Source organism: Chiloscyllium punctatum, chromosome 7 (genome assembly GCF_047496795.1).
Source record: "Chiloscyllium punctatum isolate Juve2018m chromosome 7, sChiPun1.3, whole genome shotgun sequence".
Taxonomy (NCBI): Eukaryota; Metazoa; Chordata; class Chondrichthyes; order Orectolobiformes; family Hemiscylliidae; genus Chiloscyllium; species Chiloscyllium punctatum.
This window is the reverse complement of record NC_092745.1, coordinates 113,655,800-113,682,059: the sequence shown is the minus strand read 5'-3', so window position 1 is coordinate 113,682,059 and position 26,260 is coordinate 113,655,800. Positions and strand designations below refer to the sequence as shown.

The following is a 26,260-nucleotide window of genomic DNA, read 5'->3' as shown; positions in this document are numbered from 1 at the left end:
AAATCCTCCAACCCTGGCAACATCCTTGTAAATCTTTTCTGAACCCTTTCAAGTTTCACAACATCTTTCCGATAGGAAGGAGACCAGAATTGGACGCAATATTCCAACAGTGGCCTAACCAATGTCCTGTACAGCCGCAACATGACCTCCCAACTCCTGTACTCAATACTCTGACCAATAAAGGAAAGCATACCAAATGCCTTCTTCACTATCCTATCTACCTGCGACTCCACTTTCAAGGAGATATGAACCTGCACTGCAAGGTCTCTTTGTTCAGCAACACGCCCTAGGACCTTACCATTAAGTATATAAGTCCTGCTAAGATTTGCTTTCCCAAAATGGAGCACCTTGCATTTATCTGAATTATACTCCATCTGCCACTTCTCAGCCCATTGACCCATCTGGTCAAGAACCTTTTGTAATCTGAGGTAACTTTCTTCGCTGTCCACTACGCCTCCAATTTTGGTGTCATCTGTAAACTTATTAATTGTACCTGTTATGCTCGCATCCAAATCATTTATGTAAATGGCAAAAAGTCAAGGACCCAGCACCGATCCTTGTGGCACTCCACTGTCACAGGCCTCCAGTCTGAAAAAACAACCCTCCACTATAACCCTCTGTCTTCTATCTTTGAGCCAGTTCTGGATCACATGGCTAGCTCTCCTTGTATTCCATGAGATTTAACCTTGCTAATCAGTCTCCCATGGAGAACCTTGTCAAATGCCTTACTGAAGTTCATATAGATCACATCTACCACTCTGCCTCATCAATCCTCTTTGTTACTTCTTCAAAAAACTCAATGAAGTTTGTGAGACATGATTTCCCACGCATAAAGCCATGTTGACTATCCCTAATCAGTCCTTGCCTTTCCAAATTCATGTACATCCTGTCCCTCAGGATTCCCTCCAACAACTTGCCCACCACCGAGGTCAGGCTCACTGGTCTGTAATTCCCTGGCTTGTCCTTACCATCCTTCTTAAACAGTGGCACCACATTTGCCAACCCCCATTCCTCCAGCACCTCACCTGTGACTATCAATGATACAAATAACTCAGCAAGAGGCCCAGCAATCACTTCTCTAGCTTCCCACAGAGTTCTCGGGTACACCTGATCAGGTCCTGGGGATTTATCCACCTTTATGCATTTCAAGACATCCAGCACTTCCTCCTCTGTAATCTGGACATTTTGCAAGATGTCACCATTTATTTCCCTACAGTCTATATCTTCCATATCCTTTTCTACAGTAAATTCTGATGCAAAATATTCATTTAGTATCTCCCCCATTTTCTGTGGCTCCACACAAAGGCCACCTTGCTGATCTTTGAGGGGCCCTATTCTCTCCCTAGTTACCCTTTTGTCCTTAATGTATTTGTAAAAACCCTTTGGATTCTCCTTAATTCTATTTGCCAAAGCTGTCTCATGTCCCCCTTTTGCCCTCCTGATTTCCCTCTTAAGTATACTCCTACTGCCTTTACACTCTTCTAAGGATTCACTCGATCTTTTCTGTCTATACCTTACATATGCTTCCTTCTTTTTCTTAACCAAACCCTCAATTACTTTAGTCATCCAGCATTCCCTATACCTACCAGCCTTTCCTTTCACCCTGACAGGAATATACGTTCTCTGGATTCTCATTATCTCATTTCTGAAGGCTTCCCATCTTCCAGCCGTCCCTTTACTTGCAAACATTTGCCTCCAACCAGCTTTCGAAAGTTTTTACCTAATACCGTCAAAATTGGCCTCTCTCCAATTTAGAACTTTAAATCTCGTCTATCCTTTTCCATCACTACTTTAAATCTTATAGAATTATGGTCACTGGCCCCAAAGTGCTCCCCCACTGACACCTCAGTCACCTGCCCTGCCTTATTTCTCAAGAGTAAGTCAAGTTTTGCACCTTCTCTAGTAGGGACATCCATGTACTGAATCAGAAAATTGTCTTGTACACACTTAACAAATTCCCCTCCATCTAAACCCTTAACACTATGGCAATTCCAGTTTACGTTTGGAAAGTTAAAATCCCCTACCATAACCAACCTATTATTCTTACAGATAGCTAAGATCTCCTTATAAGTTTGTTTCTCAATTTCCCTCTGACTATTGGGGGGGTCTATAATACAATCCCAATAAGGTGATCATCCCTTTCTTATTTCTCAGTGCCACCCAAATAACTTCCCTGGATGTATCTCCGGGAACATCCTCCCTCAGCACAGCTGTAATGTTATCCCTTATCAAAAATGTCACTCCCCCTCCTCTCTTGCCTCCCTTTCTATCCTTCTTGTAGCATTTGTATCCTGGAACATTAAGCTGCCAGTCCTGCCCCATCCCTGAGCCATGTTTCTGTAATTGCTATCATATCCCAGTCCCATGTTCCTAACCATGCCCTGAGTTCATCTACCTTCCCTGTTAGGCCCCTTGCATTGAAATAAATGCAGTTTAATTTGTTAGTCCTACCTTGTCCCTGCTTGCCCTGACTGTTTGACTCGCTTCTGTTCTCAACTGTAGCAGTCTCAGATTAATTTCTTTCCTCATTATCTCCCTGGGTCCCACTCCCCTCCAGTTTACTAGTTTAAATCCTCCCAAGCAGCTCTATCAAATTTCCCTGCCAGTATATTAGTCCCCTTCCAATTTAGATGCAATCCATCCTTCTTGTACAGGTCACTTCTACCCTAAAAGATTCCAATGATCCAAAAATGTGAATCCTTCTCCCAAACACCAGCTCCTCAGCCATGCAATCATCTGCTCTATCCTCCTATTCCTGCCCTCACTAATTCATAGCACTGGAAGTACTCCGACCTCCTTTTTAAGTTTCTGCCTAACTCTCTATAATCTTCCTGCAGAATCTCAACTTTTTCCCTTCCTATATCGTTGATTCCAATGTAGACAATGACCTCTTGCTGACCTCTCCTCCCCCCTGAGAACATTCTGCACCCACTACAATACATCCTTGATCCTGGCACCAGGGAAGCAACACACCATTCTGCTTTTTCGCTGCTGGCCACAGAAACATCAGTCTGTACCTCAGACTTCAGAATCCCCAACACAATTGATCTATTGGAAGCCGACGTACCCCTCGTTGCATTAGAGCCAGTCTCAATACCAGAAACTTGGCTATTCGTGCTACGTTCCCCTGAGAATCCATCACCCCCTACATTTTCCAAAACAGCATACCTGTTTGAAATGGGTACATCCACAAAAGACTCCTGCCCTAGGTGCCTACTTCTCTTATCTTTCCTGGAGTTAACCCATCTATGTGACTGTATCTGAAACTCTCTCCCTTTCCTATAACTGCCAACCATCAAATACTGTTGCTGTTGCAAATTCCTCAATTGGTACATAAATGTGAGGTGCTGCATTTTGGAAAGGCAAATCAGAACATGACAACAGACAATAGGTGCAGGAGTAGGCCATTCTGCCCTTTGAGCCAGCACCACCATTCATTATGATCATGGCTGATCATCCTCAATCAGTATCCTGTTCCTGCCTTATCCCCATAACCCTTGATTCCACTATCCTTAAGAGCTCTATCCAACTCTTTCTTGAAAGTATCCAGAGACTGGGCCTCCACAGCCTTCTGGGGCAGAGCATTCCACACACTCACCACTCTCTGGGTGAAGAAGTTTCTCCTCAACTCTGTTCTAAATGGCCTACCCCTTATTTTTAAACTGTGTCCTCTGGTTCGGGACTCACCCATCAGCGGAAACATGCTTCCTGCCTCCAGAGTGTCAATCCTTTAATAATCTTATACGTCTCAATCAGATCCCCTCTCAGCCTTCTAAACTCAAGGGTATACAAGCCCAGTCGCTCCAATCTTTCAACGTAAGATAGTCCCACCATTCCGGGAATTGACCTCGTGAACCTACGCTGCACTCCCTCAATAGCCAGAATGTCTTTCCTCAAATTTGGAGACCAAAACTGCACAAAATATGGGCGGCACGGTGGCACAGTGGTTAGCACTGCTGCCTCACAGTGCCAGAGACCCGGGTTCAATTCTCGCCTCAGACTGTGTGGAGTTTGCACGTTCTCCCCGTGTCTGCATGGGTTTCCTCCGGGTGCTCCGGTTTCCTCCCACAGTCCAAAGATGTGCAAGTCAGGTGAATTGGCCATGCTAAATTGCCCGTAGTGTTAGGTAAGGGGTAGATGTAGGGGTATGGGTGGGTTGCGCTTCGGCGGGGCGGTGTGGACTTGTTGGGCCGAAGGGCCTGTTTCCACACTGTAAGTAATCTAATCTAATATTCCAGGTGCGATCTCACCAGGGCCCTGTACAGCTGCAGAAGAACCTTTTTGCTTCTATACTCAATTCCTCTTGTTATGAAGGCCAGCATGCTATTAGCTTTCTTCACTGCCTGTTGTACCTGCATGTTTGCTTTCATTGACTGATGTACAAGAACACCTTCATCTCGTTGTACTACCCTTTTACCTAACTTGACTCCATTTAGGTAGTAATCTGCCTTCCTGTTCCTGCCACCAAAGTGGATAACCACACATTCATCCACACTAAACAGCATCTGCCATGCATCTGTCCACTCACCTAGTCTGTCCAGGTCACCCTGTAAGCTCCTAACATCCTCCTCACATTTCACCTTTCCACCCAGCTTTGTATCATCAGCAAGTTTGCTAATATTACTTTTAATACCATCACCTATATAATTAATGTATAATGTAAAAAGCTGCAGTCCCAGCACTCATCCCTGCGGTACCCCACTGGTCACCGCCTGCCATTCCGAAAGGGAGCCATTTATCACTACTCTTTGTTTCATGTCAGCCAACCAATTTTCAATCCAAGAGAGTATTTGGCCCCCAATACCATGCGCCCTAATTTTGCTCACTAACCTCCTATGTGGGACTTTATCAAAGGCTTTCTGAAAGTCCAGGTACACTACATCCACTGGATCTCCCTTGTCCATCTTCAGAGTTACATCCTCAAAATATTCCAGAAGATTAGTCAAGCATGATTTCCCCTTCATAAATCCATGCTGACTCTGATCTATCCTGTTACTGCTATCCAGATGTGTCATAATTTCATCCTTTATAATTGACTTCAGCATCTTTCCCACCACTGAGGTCAGACTAACTGGTCTATAATTCCCTTTTTCTCTCCCTCCTTTCTTAAAAAGTGGGACATTAGCCACCCTTCAATCCGCAGGAACTGATCCTGAATCTATAGAACATTGGAAAATGATCACCAATGCATCCACGATTTCTAGAGCCACCTCCTTCAGTACCCTGAGATGTAGACCATCAGGTCCCGGGGACTTATCAGCCTTCAGACCTAACAGTCTCTCCAACACCAATTCCTGGCAAATATAAATTCCCATCAGTTCAGGTCCTTCAACCACTACTACCTCTGGGAGATTGCTTGTGTCTTCTCCAGTGAAGACAGATGTGAAGGAGTTATACACTTAATGGTATGGCCCTGGGGAGTGTTGCCGAATGAAGTCATGTTGCAACTGTACAGGACAACTGGTTAGGCAACTTTTAGAATATTGCGTTCAGTTCTGGTCTCTCTCCTATCAGAAGGATGTTGTGAGACTTGAAAGGGCTCAGAAAAGATGTACATGGATGTTGCCAGGTTGGGAGGATTTTAACTATAGGGAGAGGCTGAATAGGCTGGGGCTGTTTTCCTTAGAGTGTCAGTGGCTGAGGGGTAACCTTATAGAGGTGTATAAAATCATGAGGGGCATGGTTAGGGTAAATAGACAGGGTTATTTCGGGTGTCCAGAACTGGACAGCATAGGTTTAGGGTGTGACGGGGAAAAAAAATTAACAGGGGCCTAAAACGGCAACTTTTTCACACAGAAGGTGGTGTGTTTATGGAATGAGCTGCCAGAGGAAGTGGTGGAGGCTGGTACAATTACAACTTTTAAAAGGCATCTGGATGGGTATATGAATAGGAAGGGTTTCGAGGGATATGGGACAAGTGCTGGCATATGCGACTAGATTTGCCGGTCTGCATGGGACGAGTTGGACCGAAGGGTGTTTCTGTGTTGTACACTTCTTTGACTCTAAATGTCCCTACCTATGACTTAAGGATGGAAGGTCAGTAACGAAGCAGCTGATGAATTGAATTGAATTTATTGTCACATGTACCGAGGCACAGTGAAAAGCTTTGTCTTGTGAGCAATATAGCCAGATTCACAAAGTAGCATAAATAATAGGTAAACAGCAGCAAAAAAAAAGAAACACTGGTACAGGCGAAAGTTAAGACTTTGTGAGTCCATTCAGTATTCTAACAACAGTAGGGTAGAAACTGGTTTCGAACCAGCATGTGTTCAGAATTCTGTACCTTCTCCTCGATGGTAGAGGTTGTAGGAAAACATTGTCGGGGGGATGGATCTCTGAGAATGTTGGCGGCCTTTCCTTGACAGTGGGTCTGGTAGATGGATTCTACAGATGGGAGGTTGGCCTTTGTGATTGTCTAGGCCGAGTTCACCACTCTCTGTAACTGTGTCCGATCTTGAATGGTACAGTTGCCATACCAGGTAATGATACATCCAGACAGAGTGGTCTCAATGATGCATCTATAAAAGTTGCTAAGGGCATTTGCCACACATCATGATGGTTGATCCTGAGATACAACATTGGAGAGCTCATGTATTGATGTCCTGGGCTGAGGTGATAATCTCCAAGAACGACAAGCATCTTCTGGGTTGTTAATTATATTCAAACTGAGTAAAGACAGATGAACAAAACTGATGTATTAAATAACCTACTTCTGCTTTTACATCTTATTGCTAGGTATGATTCTAACAAGGTTCAAGGAATACTGAATTTCTGTTATGAAGACAGACTTGAAGGTTGAAAGGAGATCTGACTGAAGTATTCAAAGTTCAGAGTGGTGTGGATAAATGCATTCTCCATGTTAATATATCTGCCAGAGTCCACTTGCCAAAATCCAGAATGCTGGAGGGTGGTGCGTGTGTGGAATGGGCTGCCAGAGGAAGTGGTGGTGGCTGGTACAATTGCACCATTTAAAAAGGCATCTGGATAGGTATATGAATAGGAATGATTTGGAGGGATATGGGCTGGGTGCTGGCAGATGGGACTAGATCAAGTTGGGCTATCTGGTCAGCATATATGAGTTGGACAGAAGGGTCGGTTTCCGTGCTGTACATCTCGATGGCTCTAATACAGGCAAGTCCCGATAATGTAGCGTGGCGGAGAAGACTCAAGTGGATGAATGGCCCATATCTGCTCTTACCTTCTACGGTGTATGAATCACAAAAAGCTAGCATGCAAATAGAATAATGCCATATTATTGTAAAATGGACTATTAAAATAAGGAACTTTGCTATAGCTGTACAGGGCTTTGTAAGACTGCATCTGGGGTATTGTGTAAACATTTTTACTCTTTACTTAGGGATATAACTAAATTAAAAATAGTTTTGACAAGTTTATCTCAGGAATGGACTGAGTGAAAAGGGTCACCAACTAAGGAGAAGTTAAATGCTTTTTCTCTCCTCAATGGAATTTAGAAGAACAAAAAGTGATTTTACTGAAATGTACGATTCTGATCTTGATTGGGTGGATGCTGGAATGCTCTGAGGGGACAGAGTTTAAGTGGTGTCTCATGTAAGACAGAAATGAGAAGGAATTTTTTTCTTTAAAGAGGGTCACCAGATTTTGGAATTTTCCTTCTAGAGTACAAGAGCAGAAAGTTACTTTGAGGCTGTATATAGGTCTAGTCAGACCACATTTGGAATATTGAGAGTAGTTTTGGGCCCTGTGTCTAATCAAGGATGTACTGGAATTGGAGGAGAATGATCCTTAGAATGAAGGGCTTCTTATACAAGAAGCAATTGAGGACCCTGGGTATAGTTCAGAAGGATGAGGAGGAATCTAATTGGAAATTACAGACTATAAGAAGCCTGGGTGGAGTGGACATGGAGAAGATGCTCCCACTAGTAAGAGAGATCAGGCCTCAATGGCACAGCCTCAGAATGAAGGGTCAAACCTTTAGAACGGAGATGAAGAAAATTTCTTCAGCCAGACTGTGGGAATCTGTGGAAGTCATTGCTGAAGGCTGTGAAAATCAAGTCATTGATTGTATTTAAGACAGGGATACCTAGATTTTTAAGAGGATCCAGGGTTACAGGAAAATGGGACTGAGAAGCATATCAGCCATGATTGAATAGCGCAGCAGATTCAATGGGCTGATTGATCTAATTCTACTCTCATATCTTATGATTGTGTGGAAATCAAGGGTTATGATGTGGGGTAGGTTTGAAAATGGAGTTAAAGCTACACACAGATCAGCTATGATTTTAAGCCATAATAAGGGGAAGCTTGAGGAGTTGAATGGCCTACTTCTGTTTCTATGTCTTACGAAAATCTGTGAAGTGAGAAACAGAGTTAACATTCTGACTCATATAATTTTTCTTTAGAATGGTCCAATTGCCAAACAATGCACACAGTCTCCTCTCATGCAGTATAAATGTTGATTTTGCCACTGATTCATATCCTTGCAAAATGTGCAGATGTATGCAAGATGAAAACTTTCCACAAAATGCATATTTTATCAGTAACACTCCAGTTCTGTACTACCAAATGATTACTTAGCTTGACTATATTGTTTTCAGCAGTATTGAATCTGGTCAATGTTTTAATGATTCATCTAGAGTCTGCACATTACTCAACTCCTAATTTGTGATCATATGCTGGATGTGTTGGAACCAAAAAGGACAAAAAAGACACTTTAGAGCGGCTTTCATGATTACTGATGTCTCACAGTACTTTACAAGCAGTGAAGTACCATTGAAGTGTAGTCTCTGCTGCAATACAGGAAATGTAACAGCTAATTTGTAGACTAAGCTCCCACAAACAGCACTGCTATAACTACTACATTTCTTTCAATGAAAGATGGTAACTGAAGGACAAATATTGGTAAGGAAATTAGGGATAACATTCCCATTCTTCTTCAAAATTGTGCCATATTGCTGGCATCCAACTTAATTGGTTTTCCATGTTGAGGTGTGTGGTAGAGAAAGCATTTAATGCATATGGTAATCACTATATCATTGAGCTTTGGTTTCACCAGTAAGCATTCCAGGAACTAAAAACAACATTTATTATGATCTACTGCCACAGAAAGAGGCAATGGTTCAGAATTTCCAATACTGTATAATGGTATAATATATGGCAGAATAATTAAGACAGAAAAAAACAACCTGACTTCATTCTGAAAGCATCACTAAATACACCAAAATGTTCACATAATGTCTAAGTAACCATGTTTCACCTTTGTTTCTTTTGAGATCTTCACAAGATTAAAAATCTCTCTCACCTGAAAGAATGCTGAGAACAGTGCATCACTGGCAAAAAATTTCCTATAAAACACTGCAACATACAAATGCAAAGCAGAAACGCTGAGACATTCTTGGATGTCAATACAAACACTGATGTGAAACAATGTTGATTTACACTATGACATATCCTTACGCTTAGGTCATCCAAGTAAAAGCATGACTAGTACAACAATGAAAGAAAACAGAAAAAGTTCAGCATTGTCTTAAATGATTGTATCCAGTTAGTTTACATATATGTAGCATTTATAGAATATACATACAGTATATAAAACCTAGATTTTAATAAATTACATAAGGCAACTTTCCAAAGGTTAAGACTTTTTCAACGCAATACACTTAATATACAAGAATTAATATGTTTGCTTTAATATAGCTTAGTGTCTTGTGTAAAAGGTAATGTAAACAAAAACATATATGCAAAATGAACATATATAAATAATAAACTGAAGCACAAATTAAAAAGGTAATATTGTTCCAATTCACATTTTAAGACACAGTCCCTAATGAGAACATCATTTTGGTCACTGACTAGACTATATATTTCAATACAGAGTAAAGACTACAAGTTTTGCACTTCGAACGTCTCCGTTTATCATATATGGATAAAACATTAATATGGAAATATTTCAACATTTTGTACATTAAGGAACATACCTTGTGGCTTGTTTATGCAGTTCTTAAAGATTGCTATAGTAAGTTTTGATTGCACAATTAAGAATGGCAGTAGAGAATGCAAAGCTTGTAAGACTTTGGATGATTACAAAAAAAATCTATTACTATCATTTACTATTGCCATCAAGTATGGCTACTTAAAATGTGCTATGTATTTTAGCAACTATCTAATTTTACTGTGTAACTATACATTTTTACTTGTATATTACTTCAGAATTTAAAATCAACTATTTAAAACTCTATATCAATATCTCAGACTAACTAGTTCAGCTTTTGTTAGAACGCTAGAGTAGTTTTAGAAATATATTAAAAAATTCCAAGACATATGTTAATATACAGCTACCTAGAGCAGGGTCATCCAATAGTTTCACATAGTGATGGAGGAGGGGGCACATTCTCTCACTTGGGGTTGGGTGGAGGGGTGTGGTTGGTGAACAAATTTCAGAATAAGCTTCAGGATACCATAATAGTAAACAAAAATTTTAGAAAGCAAATGACTAATAAAGTGATCACTCAAATGAGTAACTACTAAAGAAAGACGACCAAAAGTGCCATGCTGCAGGATTAACTAATAAAACAGTTTGTTATGCCTTTTCAGTTAAGCAGAGCTAGACAGAAGAAAAAAAAGCCCCAAGTTCTGGTCAATAGGAAAATGGATGGGGGTGAGGGGTTGGATTTAACTAACACTGACCCTTGTTCATCTCTGGTGGAGAACATACAAAAGTTGGCCTTGGTGGAATCTTTATGAAACTGGTTTTAGACTGCTCCTTTGAGGATAGATTTTTGCAAACTATGTTCAGCTCTGTCTCAACTACCCATCCAAACAGCACACTAAAACTCCACAAACCTACTGCACTCTCATTCTTCCCTAACTGTCTGCCCACTCTCAACCCCATCCTCCCTCCCACAACAATACACACGCTCATTCTCCCAAACTTCTAGCAGCTCTGCAGACTCTCATCCTAAACTGCTCACCCACTCTAATTTCCTCCAAGCCAGTGTCTCCCTGAAAACTTCTTGAGCCTTGATCCTATGGAGTTATCAGACCTAGAGTGGAAAGAAACTGATTACATTGCACAGCTCCTCCAAACAGACAATTTATCTCTGGCAGCCAATGCTAATAAGTTCAACCTGAACCAATTAACAGCATACAAAGAGAACCAAACTTTGAATGGAGCAGCAACTCCTTAAAAAAATCTTCCAGTTAAATTTCCCAGAGTGGTTTGGTTAATAAGTCTTCTTAGTTGATTGCAATGTGACCTGTAAGCCATGTGTTGGAGAAGCTTGACCTCGAGGAACGCAAGATGTACCTTGAGGTGAAGTTTAATGGTTAAAGTTGTGTTTCTGGGTTGTATCATGGCACATTTCCCTCAATTTAGAAAAATAAAACACTTCTCAATATGTGAAAAGGTAACTTGGTAGAGTAACACCAGAACTTCAGGCAATTGGTCCTTAGACAAAATAGGCCTCTCTGTTTTCAAAGTCTGGTGGAATGCGTTTCGATCGTAGTCTTTGAAATGTCAGTTTTTTTTCTCCTTGGCCTTCTTTGGCTGGACTTGGTGGATTTGCCATTTTCTTTGCTATATCATTTTCATTATCTTCTATAGGATTAAATATTCCATTCCCACCTTTTACAGAATCAGAGGAATCAGTTAATGCTGCAACAGGTTTGGGCAAAGCGTCTCCAGGATGCCTGATAGTATTAGAAGGAGGTTTGTAAAAAGTATCAGGTGGCGGCTGCAAGGTCCTTGGAGGACGAAATACGTAAATGGCGGGAGACTCTAATGAATTGCTATCAGTCTTAGTGGTCCTTAATGGCTTCGCAGTCACTGCATATGGCTTATTAGGAAGTAAACTACTTGCAAAGCTATTGCTAGTACTATAGTTAAGGGATGGCGAGAAAACATTGTCATTGGTTTTGTTTTCTGGAGCAACATTTGCCATAATCATAGCTGTCTTCTGAGTTACATCATAATATTTATACTGTTTGTCCCATGTTCTACGTAAAGATTGGCTATCATAGTATGAATGCCTGCAGCATGTAGGTGCACGAGATGGACTTTTCATTTCTGGTACTTCCTCAATAATAGAATCCTTTTCACTGCTTGTATTGTTGCATCCTTTTGAAGTTTTGTCATTTAGTGAGTAGGAAATCATGACTTCAGGAACAGGCAAGCTGGCAGGTCTTGGAATAACTGGTTTCAACCTGGGAGGTCGCATATGGACTTTAATAGGTTGTTGACTAGGTTTCTCAAATGATGTCAACTTGCTGAACTTGGGCACATCTGCTTTTTGTGGATTTTGTAGACTTTTCAGCAATTCAACAGGATCTTCTGCATTGAGAGAGACATTAAGACCTGAACTGTTACATAAGTTAGATGGTTAAAAGTACTCATAACAATGATTTCATGAAGATTAAGCTAAATTAAGTATGTCCATGATTTTAGTGACTAACAATCAAGAATCAGAGTATACAACTTTTTTTTAAATGACAACCTAAAAATTGTTACTTCGTTATGGTGCTGGGTGGGTCAAATGTGCTCAGATCTCACAAGTGGAGTTTGAACCCACAACATTCTGATTAAGAGGTGAAAATGTTAATACTGAGTCAAGCCTGACACATATTTAGTATCTGTCTTTTCTAAGTATTGCATAATAACTGCGAAACAAGCTTCTCACAAACATGACAACAATATGACTGCAGTTTGATGTTATAGTCCCTTATTTAAAATTTTCTCAATAATCAAATTAATTTGAAAATACTGAGTTGCAATACTTATCTTTACTTGTTAACTGTCTAAAATTTCAAAAGCAGTCATCATACTTTTACGCACAAACAAGAAATACTGCTCAGCATTTCCAATATTTTCTAGCATCATCAATGTTTTGCTTTTGCACAACAGTTAAAAAATGTCAAGCTACAAACCTGATTCACTGCATTTTCTGTTGGATTTTTGATCCTTCTCCTCATTTAGGATATCATTGGAAGCAACTATTTCTGAAGACTCATTTTCGCTTCCTGATAATCCAAAACCCTGCCAACAAAATATATTACTGTTACATTTGCAAATTAGAGTGGTATTATGACATAACTGAAAACAAAACACTGCTTCTGCAACAAGAGTGCAAGTTCACCAACATCTTAAGGTAACAAGAGGAACAGATGGAATGTTTAAGGTGGGATATGGGAAACTTCAGAGCAGGGAAATGCTGGAACTGTGTTAACATTGGTTAGCCACAACAAGACTACTGTGGCAGTTCTGGAATCCATACTGTATAGGGGGATCTGATTGCACTGGTGAAGGTGCAGAGGAAATTTGCCAGAATGTTGTCTGGGTTGGAGAGTTTTAGCTATGAAGAGAGTTTGAATAGATTGTAGATGTTTTCCTTGGAGCAGAGGAGACTAAGTGCCTGGGGGGTGGGCACACGCGTTGGGGTGGTGGTGTGGGGTTGACATGGATTTAAGGTAAGGGGCAGGGATTTAGGAGGGATGTGAGGAAAATCTTTTTCACCCAAAGGGTGGTGGGAACCTGGATCTCACTGCTTGTAATGGTGGTAAAGGCAGCAACCCTCACAGAATTTGATAAGTATCTAGCTCTGTACTTGAGACACATGGCTTTAGGCCAAGTGCTGGAAAATGGGATTAGAATAGTTAGGTACTTGTTTGTGACTAGCAAAGATGAACCAGAGTGCCTTTCTCTGTGCTGTAGACCTCTATGAATATCTCCATTTTTAAAAATTAATTTTGTACAAATATTCAGGTTAAAAAAAAATTGAAAATATTTTCAGTCCATTGAATCTGCTCTTCATTCAATGAGATCATGGCTGATCTGATTCTGGAACTCCACTTTCCTGCCTTTTACACATAACCCTCAATTTCCTTATTGATTACAAATCTGACTGTCTATCTCAGTCTTGAATATACTTAATGAACTTAATATACTCTATAGCTTTCCATGGCAAAAATTCCACAAATTCACTATGCGCAGAGAAGAAATTCCTATTCATCTGTCTTAAACGTGACCCCTTACTCTGTTATTATGACCTCAAGAGGAAATTAAGCAGAGCAGGTATGACAGCAATTTGATGATACTGGGATAGTCTGCATGGATTTTAGCAAGGTTTTTGACAGGTTCCAAATGGTAGATAGGTCATAAAATTAAGAGGCCATGGGAACCTAGGGCAAATTGGATCTAAAATTGATTCAGTGGCATGAAATAAAGAATATTTATCAACAGCTGCTCTTTGTGTGTTTGGGAGGTTGTTTCCAATAAAATTCCACAAGGTTCAATATTAGATCCCTTGCGGTTTGTGGTAATACATAGCAATGATTTAGACTTAATTGTAGGGGTGCGATTAAGAAGTCTGAAGATCATACAAATATTGGTTGTGTGTTTGATATTGGAGGAGAAAGCTAATAAGCAATAAAATATCAATGGACTCATCAGGTGGGAAGAAATGTGACAAATGGAATGCAATCATGAGATGTGACATCATATGTTTGGGAATTGTTAACAAAGCAAGAGAATACAAAATAAATAATAGGATGCATAAAGGACCAGAAGGATCTCGGAGTGCATGTGCATGGATTCCTAAAGTTACCAGGTCAGGTACATAAAGTGATCAAAGAGACAAACGAGATATTTTCTCTTATTGCTTAAGGCCTAGAGTATAAGAGCTGGGAGGTTATGCTAAAACTATATAAAACACTAGTTAGGTCACAGTTTGGGTACTGCATACAGTTTGATCACCATTAGGAAGGATGTGATTGTACTAGAGAGAAGATTGCATAGTCTGTGCCTGTTTTCTTTAGAACTGAAAAGGCTGAAGAGAGATTTAAATGAAGTAAAAAATCATAACAGGTCTAAATATAGTGGATAGGAAGAAGGCTGAAGGGCCTTTTCTGTACTGTATAATGCTAGGAGTCATTTCCTTCACATAAAGATCAGTAATGATATAGGCATTTCCAAATCAAAGTAACTGGCAAAAAGGTAGAAGGTGGGTAGGTGTCTGGAACTCACTGGCAGGGGTGTTAAAGACAGAAGCACTAAGTGCATTTTAAAAATATATTGGCTATGCACTTGGAATGTTGTAATCTATAGCGTTGTGCACTGAGTGGAAAGTGGAATTAGGCTGTATGGTTTTTTTTGGGCTGGTATGAACACAATAGGCCAAGTGGCCTCCTCTGGCACAAATTTTCTACATTTCAAATTTAATGATTTTTCTGTTAACCAACACATACCTCTTTGTTAGTTCTTGGATAATCTTTGTTTTCTGTGAAATCTTCTTCCTGTGACGAAGACATAATCTTGTCTTTCTCATCAACTAATAAAGTTTCAGTTCCTGATGGCAATGGAGTTAATGAAGAAACAAATATTTTTTCATAGTGAGTTATAAATAGCTTCACCATTTGAGCCTGATATGGATAATCAACAAGAGAAGATAATGATGCAGTGGCATCAGTTTGCCTTGGTCGTATAAGTGTAGGCCCAAAAATAATTCCGAGGTTGCTCGCTGACATTTTATTTTCTTCTTCTTTCTCTGCCACCCTGTTGAATAACAACGCAAATGCATGATGTTTCTCATGTTGGAGGCCACTTATCCATTGTATGGTTAATAGAACAAAACACATTACTTTTATTAACTTGTAAATTAGAAGTAAGCTTAATAAGCTACAAAATTGATTTAGTATTTTCATTGTTTTTGTAATGGTGGGAGATTCAGGGTGATTAAAAGAAGAGTCAGTCAACTTAATTTATTCATTTAGGAAATTTGGGCTTTGCCAACAGTTATTATCTTCTCCTAATTGTCCTTGAAGTGGCAATGGTGAGCTGCCTTCTTGAATTAGCACCATTCATATGGTGTAGGTACACTCATGTTGTTTAGGAGATTTCCAGGAATTGAACCCAGTGGCAGTGAAGGAATATCACTATATTTCCAAGTCAGAATGGTGAGTGACTTGGAAGTGAACTTGGAGGTAGTCATGTTCCTATGTATCTGTTGCCTTTGTCTTTCCAATGGTAGTGATCATGGGTTTGGAAGATGTTGTCTGATGAGCTTTGGTGATTTCTTCAGTGCGACTTGCAGATGGTGCATACTGCCGTTGCTGTACAGCAGCAGAGGAAGTAACTGTTGTAGTTGTGGTGCTAATTCAATGGACTGCTTTCCACTAGATGGTTAAGCTTAAAGAATGTTGTTGGAGCTGCTCTTGTCCAGCCAAGTGGGACACACTTCATCACACTCATAACTTATACCTTAAAAACGGTGGTTAGGCTTCAGTGAGTCAGGTGGCAAGTTACTTGCTGTAGGATTCCTAACCTCTAACCTGGTCTTGTAGCCACAGTTATTACAGTTCAGTGTCTGGCCAATGGTAACGCCAGGATGTTGACAATGGGGATGCAACAATGATATTGTCATTGAATGTCAAGGTATGATGGTTAGAGTCTCTCTTGTTGGAGATTGTAACTTCTGACCTGATACACAAGTGACCTATTTTCTACAACTTCAAGGTAAACCCACAGTTGTTTTCAATTCAATATTCTTTTATACACTGTATATGCTATGCCAACTAAGGAAGCATACATAGGTTCTTTTTGGTTGAAGAAAATTTATTCTTATTGATTGCTATACTGTGTTTGCCTAAAATCGGACAAAGGAGGTTGTATTCAATTTCAGGAACGTCCCTATATTCTGATAAACTGTGGAAACAAACAAACAGTGGATGCAAACTACCAACTACTTGGCCAAACTTTGTTTAGAAGTGGCAGAGGACTGCAGCACGTGGACTACAGCAGCTCAAGAAGGCAGTGCACTACCATCTTCTCAAGGCACGAAGGAATGGGCATATCCCATAAAATGAATTTTTAAAATGTCAGCTGGAGTTGAACATACAACACTACGTTGACAACATTTGAACATGTTATGTTAAAATAAAGACTTTGGCTTATAGTTAAATAGTGAAATGATTGCAGTTCCAACAAATATGAGGCAGAAAGTAGAAATTAAGGCATAATAAATGTCAATACACAAAGCCTCAAGAAAAACTATTTGGGAGTTTTAAACATTTTTAATTTCTACATGTCCAGTTGATTGAACACAACAGCTTCTAATCTAGTCTTGGTTGACAGAAAAATAATCAAACAGTATCTCCAGAGTCAAGCAATTAAAAATCAACTCACTGAAGTTAAACACTACATTACAAAAGAATCTGACATAGATTGAAGTTAGCAGTTCTGTTCAGATACTGCCATTTCATAGAAACGTTCTGGTGCAGAAGGAAACTATTCAGCCAGTTCTCTGAACATTTTAACTTTTGTGTCAATCTCCTGCAATTTCCCAGTGACCCTGCACATTATATCTGGTTTCATCTATAAGGTCATTCAAAATCTTTGAAGACTCCTCCAAGCAATAATTAAAAAACTGGTTATGAAATTATCCCCCAGACCTGCAATAATGAGGTAATCACTAGTCATGATTCCTTAAGAGACTTGCACCAGTTGTTCCTAGCACAACAACTGAAATATCCCATAAAACTGAAAATATACAGGCAGTTATCAGGGAATACTTCCAAGATCACATGTAATTAAGTACTCAAGTGACTTTTGCTGCATAGTAAAATTGCACATGAGTGCTGAGCTCAGTGGAATAAAAAAATCAATATCTAGCTCCTTCATTTTAAACCTAACATGGGTAGATAAATGTTGATTTAAGTACTTTTATTTTCTGATTGGCACCATTTTCAGCAAGAAGCGTCATCTCCAAGCTCGGAGAGCGATCACAGGGCTGCCTAGAGCTGATTATATGGCTGAAGAGTGGGATTTGATTATACACCTATCATTTGATAGCAAGCTTTTAAGTCAGTGCATGAATGAAACATTGAAGGGGATGGGAGAAACAGTACTGTTCAAAAGATCTCAGCTATTTCAGTTGTTAAATGCCCAAATATAAATATTCTTCCATACCTGCAAAGATGGTTCATGAGGTACTGCAAAGTGTTGTAGTTGGCTTGAGGCAACTGACAGAGTAGATCCTTGACTTTAAAAAGGATTCTCTTCATTCCTATGTTGGTTGATGCTTTTTTGTGTACAGTTAGGATGATTGGTTTTCCATCATTTTCATCACTAATATTATGGCTTTCCTTGGCCAAGCCAACAAATTCATTGTAAAGACGGAATGGAATCAATGGCTCTGGGAGCTATTAGATAATAATAAGTGATTACACTCTGATAATAAAGGATTAGATTTTAAATGTCTGTTTTGAAAAGAGTTTTATATGCTGCATGGGTTTACCTGGCGGAGGAACAGTTTTAGCACATTGCTGATATCATGAGCATACAAATCTGAAAGTTCCACTAAATCCTTTCCATTTTCAAAAGCTTGACACAATTTTTCAACGCGTGATTTTGCTCCATTCACTCGATAAATACCCTTGAACAAATAACAAACTTAAGTGAATTAACATTTGGATTAACTTTACACATGTAGGAAGTATAACTGAAATGGAATATGCATGTTGTGTTACTAACGCAAATATTAGAAAATAGTCTGAGAGTCATAGTCATACATCATGGAAACAGACCCTTTGGATCAACTTATCCACACCGACCAAACATCCTAACTGACCACATCTCATTTCCCAGCATTTAGCTCATATCCCTCTAAACCTGTCCACTTCACATACCTATCCAAATGCCTTTTGACTGATTAGGGATACTCAACATGGCTCTGTGCGTGGGAAATCATATGTCAAGAACTTGATTAAGTTTTTTGAAGAAGTAACAAAGAGAATTGATGAGGGCAGAGCGGTGGATGTGATCTATATGGACTTCAGTAAAGCGTTCGATAAGGCTCATCATGGTAGACTGGTTAGCAAGGTTAGATCTCATGGAGTGCAGGGAGAACTAGCCATTTGGGTACAGAACTGGCTTGAAGGTAGAAGACAGAAGGTGATGGTGGAAGGTTGCTTTTCAGATGAGGCCTGTGACCAGTGTTGTGCCACAAGGATCGGTACTGGGTCCACTGCTTTTCGTCATTTATGTGAATGATTTGGATGTGAACATAGGAAATATAGTTAGTAAGTTTGCAGATGACACCAAAACTGGAGGTGCTTTGGAAAGGCAAATCAGTGCAGGAATTATACACTTAATGGTAAGGTCCTGGGGAGTGTTGCTGAACAAAGAGACCTTGGAGTGTGGGTTCATAGTTCCTTGAAAGTGGAGTCGCAGGTAGATACGATAGTGAAAAAGGCATTTGGTATGCTTTCCTTTATCTGACAGAGCACTGAGTACAGGAATGGGAAGGTCATGTTGCAGCTGTACAGGACATTGGTTAGGCCACTTTTGGAACAGTGTGTGCAATTCTGGTCTCCTTCCTATCAGAAGGATGTTGTGGAACTTGAAAGGGTTCAGAAAAGATTTACAAGGATATTGCCACGGTTGAAGAATTTTAGCTACAGGGAGAGGCTAAATATGGTGGGGCTGACTTCCCTGGAGCATTGGAGGCTGAGGGGTGACCTAATAGATATTACTGTTTATTAGTACAACAGACATCAGCATTATGACAATCCCACTGTCACACACTGCTTGCAGCAAACCAGATTTGCGCAATCAACCCTACTATGGAAATTTGTTACTGCAATTCAATAAAAAGGACGATTCGTAGATTAGATTAGATTTCCTACAGTGTAGAACCAGGCCCTTCGGCCCAACAAGTAGAAGGCTGATCAGTAAAAATATACTGGTTTATTAATATGTGAAGAAGGGAACCCAGCACATTTGACATAATACAATACTAAATGAAAAGAGAAATCACTCTAATAATTCATTAGTTTAAGAGAGTTTTAAAAAATATAACATTATAGCTCCTGAAAGATAATTTTTTTTAAAGATTACTTACAGTGTGGAAACAGGCCCTTTGGCCCAACAAGTCCATACCGACCCACCGAAGCGCAACCCACACATACCCCTACATTTACCCCTTCACCTAACACTACAGGCAATTTAGCATGGTCAATTCACCTGACCTGCACATCTTTGTGATTGTGGGAGGAAACCGGAGCACCCAGAGGAAACCCATGCAGACACGGGGAGAATGTGCTAACTCTGCACAGTCAGTCGCCTGAGGCGGGAACTGGCGCTGTGAGGCAGCAGTGCTAACCACTGGGCCACCGTGCCGCTTGCTATCTTTTACTGCTGTGTAAACTGTTGCAAGGGCTTAAAACGTGATATTGTTGTATTTGTCTTGATGAGAGCAAGGTGAAATAGCTGATTGGTTGGAAAGTCAACCTAGATTGTCTGAGACGTTGTCATGGAGAAAGTGAAAGCGAGTGTAGGCTCCCCACTCTTCCAGATAATGTACCATTCTGGCAATAAATCTCATGGACAAAATTGCTCAATCGTTTGGGAGATCAAAGTCTATATGGATTTATGGTTGCATCCTATTAAATTGAAAATAACACTTGTATCGCCAATGCATATTAGTAGCATGAAACTGCTTGCTTACCCAGTGGTTCACAGTTTTGAGATAATTTGCCTTTCCAAGATAATATGAAGTAGACCAGACACCTTTTCGTGGTGTGAAAGTGGCAGCCTTTGGCCATTTACAAGTTTGCTCAATACACAGCAAACAATATGATCAGGATAGCCATTGTCCTTCAGAAAGCTTTGACTGTTCTGGATGCAAGTTTGCTCGCTGAGCTGGAAGGTTCGTTTTCAGACATTTCGTCACATACTAGGTAACATCACCAGTGAGTCTCCGGTGAAGCGCTGATGTTATGGCTCACTTTCTATTTATGTGTTTAGGTTTCCTTGGATTTCCTAAAGTGGGCCATAACACCGAAAACTTCACCGAAAGCTCACTGACGATGTTACCGAGTATGGTGACGAAATGTGTGAAAACAAACCTTACAACTCAGCGAACAAATTTACATCCAAAACCTCAACCTTAGCTACAAATCTTCTCCAAACTTGCTAGCTTTGACTGTTTCTGCATAGAGCTGGTGAGGTGAGCAAATGGCCAAGGCCCTATTTATAATGTTTCTATTAAGCATGAAGCTACATGAACCCAAACACATATGTCATACTACAAGTGCAGAATGGAGTTTGACAATAGGGGAAACGGACAATAAATGTGACCTTAGCCGTGGCACCTGTGTCTGTGAATAAACTAATAAAATATTGCAGAACTTTGACAGCAATCTTAAGACATAGAATAACCACACAAAGGGAAAACAATTTGAAGTGACAACAAATTAATTCAAGATGAGCAATTGATACACTGTATGCAACAAACAGAAGGTATAATGGTAATAACCAAATACATATAGTACTGAAATCGGTTAACATTTTCCACCATCATTAAAATGAGTGTTATTTTTACATAAATTACTATTTGGTGATTATACAATCAGTGGATGCTGAAATAAATGTTTTAATTAACAGCAGTTTTATGAAAACAATTGAACAAAAAAGTTTGACTGAATTTAAAAAGACTTTTATCTAAAGTTAAATCTAAAAACGCAAACACTTTCAATTGCAATAATTTGTGCAACCAAATGACACACAATTAAACAAAAATAACAGCACATGCAGGACATAGTTTTAGTAAATTTTAAGCTTACCTTTGTAGTTAAAGCTCTGCTTTCAATCTCAGATGTACATTTTTTAATAATAAAGGGAATTCCATCAGAACTATTTTTTACAGTTTGATTGAAATCCACCCCAAACAGGTGTAGCCGTCCTTGAAGTTTTTTGTGGCCACACTGTATGGCTAGAGTCTCTAGGCACTTTTTGTGGCATGCTAAAGTACACTGTCAAGCGAAATGAAATGTAATTTTCAGTTCAGAATGTTAACATCAGTTCAAGATTGATACAAAGACTTGAACACATAGTAAATAAGACTCAGTACAATCTGGGAACAATTGGCCAAATCAGCGTGTACAGGTACACAATCCTATATCCGAAAAGCTTGGGACCAGCTGGTTTTCAGAATTCGAAATTTTTTTAATTTCGGAATAAGTGACAGTTCAATGGTGAAATTTAAAAAATATCTTACTGGACAGCAGACTCACTGTGAGTAACGGGCCCTGAAAAAGAATTGAGGCCTGCTAGTGCTGGGCCACGCCCCCCCCCGCGCGTCGCATCTTAGCGACATGCATCGAGTTGTTGTGGGATTGGGTTAACTGTTTGCACACCAAACCACCTTGTTAATGAGATAACAACTTCCCAAAAATCCTTTGGATTTTGAGCTTTTCGGATCGGAAAAAGGGTCATCTACCTGTAATATTTAAAAAGCATCTCCAAAACTACTTAAGTTAGCATTTTCTGTGATATTTCAAGTGGGTACTAAATTATTTACCCTGCCACACAAGACTGGCCACAGTCCATTTAAAATCATGAGTCCATTGGTTCAGGAATGCTTTTCCAATGTACTAATTTTCTTAGATGCACAGGCACTATTAAACAAAATATTCTCTACACAGATATACATATTTATATGTATATATTAGATACCAATGGAAATAATAAACAGATAATCTTTCCCCACTCCTGTTCAGTGTCTTTAAATCAGGTTACTCAAAGTTGGAGGAATGGGAATGAATTAAAACTGTTTTTTTCTTGGTGAGATCCCTATCTTTCTATGTATGGTCCAATTTACACTGTTAACGGAGTTTACCACGATTGCAGTTTCAAGAAAGGGTGGCTCACCCTGCAAAAGCTTTGTGTTTCTAGCCAGACTTGTATTAAGTAAACTTTAATTTATTATGATTAGTACACATTTTGTTTTTCCACAACTGTCTGTCCTACAGTATTCCATTACATGAAAAATGCATCTTTTCTCCATAAATTTCATAAATAGACTTGAAATTTGTGAATTATCATTAAGGCAAATAAACTTTCAACTATCCTGTAGACTCTGACTACTGACCATGAGACCTATAATTATAGCCAATAAGCTAGGGTCTAATTATATTCACACTTGTCTCATCCCTAACTGCATTGTGTTATCATTATTTGGTATCTGGAAACATCTGAATGGTATTTCTTAATTTGCACGTTCAACTCATATGACAAAATCATTTTAACTTACTGTACACTAACAAGGTCAAAGGGAAAATTGTTAACCAGTAATGGACAAGGTGCTAGATCATAGAACATAGAACAAAACAGCGCAGAATAGGCCCTTCGGCCCTTGATGTTGCACTGACCTATGAACTAATCTAAGCCCATCCCCCTACACTATCCCATCATCATGTGAAGGAAATTTAGTGGAAACCTGAATAATTTTCCCCTCTACGGTAAAAGACCTAGAAAACGCACAAACATAATTGCAAATCAAAAGACAATGAGGAGGGATGGACTCAAAACAAACATCAATTTAAGGCTGATAAATCCCCAGGATTGGCTGAACTCCACCCTAGGGCCTTTTAAACAAAAAAGGGTAGTGTTGTTATTGAATGTATTAGAATATTCCAAGAATTCTTTTTGTTCTGCTAGGGCCCCAGTGGATTTGAAAATAGCAAATGTAAGACAATTATTCAATAATGGAGAGAGGCAGAAAGTAGAAAATTTAGGCCAGTTAGCCCAACACCAAGGGAAGGTGCAAGAATCCGTCATTGAGGAGGGTATAACAGATACCTGGAAAACCACAATGTGATCAGGCAGACCCAATTTGGCTTTGCAAAAGGGATATTGTATTTAGTAATCTATTTCAATTTTTGACAAAGTAATATTCATGATGGATGAGGTAAACCAGTAAGTGAGCTGCACTTGAACTTCTAAAAGATATATAAGGTGACATATCAAAGCTTGCTTTACAAGATAAAGCACGTGGTGTGGGGGTAACATATTAGTATGTAAAAAAAGGGTTAGTTAGCTAACAGGAAACAGAGAATATTGATAAAGGGTGTGTCTGGTTGGCATGCTGCAGTTACTAGGTGGCCACAAATTCTCAACTAATTACAATCTATATCAATTATCTGGAGAAGGGGACCAAATGTATGGCAGCTAAACTTGCCGATAACACCTGACAGGTAAGAAAATAATATGTCAAGAAGAGGAAGAGAGTCAGCAAAAAGATATAGACAGGGAGTAAATTTGGAATTGAAAGCTGTTCTAAATGATGTCTATGAAATAAAATTGTTGAAAGTTGTTAAAAAAACATTCTGGCCCATTAGTGTTATTTAGGAAAGTCTAGCATCTTCATTTGGTCTGGCCTACAGGCGATGCCAGATCACCAGCAATGTGGGCGACTCTTAACTGCCCTCTGAAATGGCCTAGCAAGCCTCTCAGTTTTTTCTAAGCACTACAAAGTTTGATAAAAAGAAAGAAACCAGATGGATGACCTGACAACAACGTGACATCACAATTCTCAAAGAATCACACATTATAGACAATGTCCTAGGAATCACCATAAATATTCTTGTCCTACATCCTAAGGATCAACCCTGGCTCAATGAAGAGTGTAGGAAGGCATGCCATGCCTTGTCCCATTGACTGATTAGACCCAGAAGACCTGGTGACACAGTGCTATCCAGTAAGGAGGGAGTTGCCTTGGGAGGACTCAGCATCGACTCTGGACCTTATGAATTCTCATCACATCAAACATGGGTGAGGAATTTCCTGCTGATTACCATTTATTGTCTTTCCTTCAGTCAATGAATCTGCTGCAGGACAAACACCATCTGTAGCTTGCACTGAGGGTGGCAAGTGCTCAAAATGCAATCTGGTTGGGGGTCCTTAATGTCTATCATGAAGAGTAGCTCAGTAACACCACTATTGACTGACCTGACCTATAAAACACAACTGCTAGAGTGGGCTTGTTGGGGTCGATTTTGGAACCAACAAGAGCGGAAAAACCACACTTTAGCTCATCCTCCCGAATCTGTCTTTTTTTTTAAAATTCATGTGTGGGTCCTACACTTTGCAGGCTATCTAGCATTTATTGTGTGTCCCTAGTTGCTTTTGAGAAGGTATTGGAGAGCTGCCTTCTTGAACCACTGCAATCTACCTACTGTAGATTGACCTGCAATGCCATTGGGAAGAGAATTCCAGGACTTTGGCCCAACAACAGTGAAGGAATGGCAATACACTTCCAAGTCAGGTTGGTGACTGGCTTGGAGGTGAACCTGCAGGTGGTGGTGTTCCTATGTATCTGTTGCCCTTGTTCTAGAAGGTGCTATCTGAAGAACTTTGGTGAATTTCTGCAGATAGTACTTATTACAACTATTGAGCATCAGTGTTGGAGAGAGTGAATGTTTGTGGGTGTGATGCCAATCAAGCGGGCTGCTTTGTCCTGAAGAGTGTCAAGCTTCTTTACTGTTGTTGGAGCTGCACTCATCCAGGCAAGGGGGAAGTATTCCATCACACTCCCAATTGCACCTTGTAGAGGGGCTGGCTTGGGGAGTCAAGAGGTGAGTTACTCACCAGAGTATTCCAAGCCTCCTGAAGAAGGGCTTATGCCCGAAATGTCGATTCTCCTGCTCCTTGGATGTTGCCTGACCTGCTGTGCTTTTCCAGCAACACATTTTTCAGCTCTATTCCTATCCTCCGACCTGTTCTTGTAGCTATTATGTTTATGTGGCGAGTCCAGTTGTTTCTGGTCAATGGTAAACCCCTAGGATGTTGACAGTGGGGGGTACAGTAATGATAATACCATTGACTGTCAAGAGATAGTGGTTAGATTGTCTCTTATTGGTGATGGTCAAAGCTTGGCATTTGTGTGGCACAAATGTTACTTGCCACTTGTTAGCCCAAGCCTGGACATTGTCAAGATCTTGTCGCATTTAAACATGGACTGCATCAATATCTGAGGAATCGTGAATTTTGTGCAATCATCAGTGAAAATCTCCACTTCTGACCTTTCGATGGAAGGAAGGCCATTGATGAAGCAGCTAAAGATGGTTAGACTTAGGACACTACTCTGAGGAACTCCTGCAGAGATGTCCTGCAGCTGACATGACTGACCTCCAACAACCACAACCATTTTCTTATGTGACAACTCTGCCACCTGATAACCATTGATTCCAGTTTTGTACAGTTCCTTGGTGCAACACACAGTGAACGCAGCCTTGATGCCAGGGGCTGTCACTCTTGCATCACCTCTGGAATTCAGCTCCTTTGTCCAAGCTTGAACAAAGACTTTAATGAAGTCAGGAGCTGAATGACCCTTGTGGAACCTAAACTGGGCATCACAAAGCTGGTGCTGCGTGATTATATTACTGATACCTTCCATCAGTTTACTGATTAGTGACAGTAGACTAATGGGGCGGTAATTAGCCAGGTTGGATT

The 26,260-nt window shown here is 40.0% G+C and overlaps 1 protein-coding gene across 2 annotated transcripts in view; it reads right to left on the bottom strand.

Annotated features, from left to right (window-relative positions):
- Positions 1-6,082: 6,082 nt before the first annotated feature.
- LOC140480054 (rho GTPase-activating protein 29-like) overlaps positions 6,083-26,260 on the bottom strand; it is a 127,379-nt gene continuing 107,201 nt past the window's right edge. For both annotated transcript variants that reach the window (XM_072574618.1, XM_072574620.1), the window contains 6 exons: positions 21,592-21,780; positions 18,264-18,401; positions 17,936-18,168; positions 15,217-15,523; positions 12,901-13,009; positions 6,083-12,307 (listed from right to left, as the gene is read on the bottom strand). In XM_072574618.1, the coding sequence (XP_072430719.1) occupies positions 11,427-12,307; positions 12,901-13,009; positions 15,217-15,523; positions 17,936-18,168; positions 18,264-18,401; positions 21,592-21,780 (1,857 nt within the window). In that variant the 3' untranslated portion in view covers positions 6,083-11,426. The remainder of the gene's footprint in view (positions 12,308-12,900; positions 13,010-15,216; positions 15,524-17,935; positions 18,169-18,263; positions 18,402-21,591; positions 21,781-26,260) is intronic.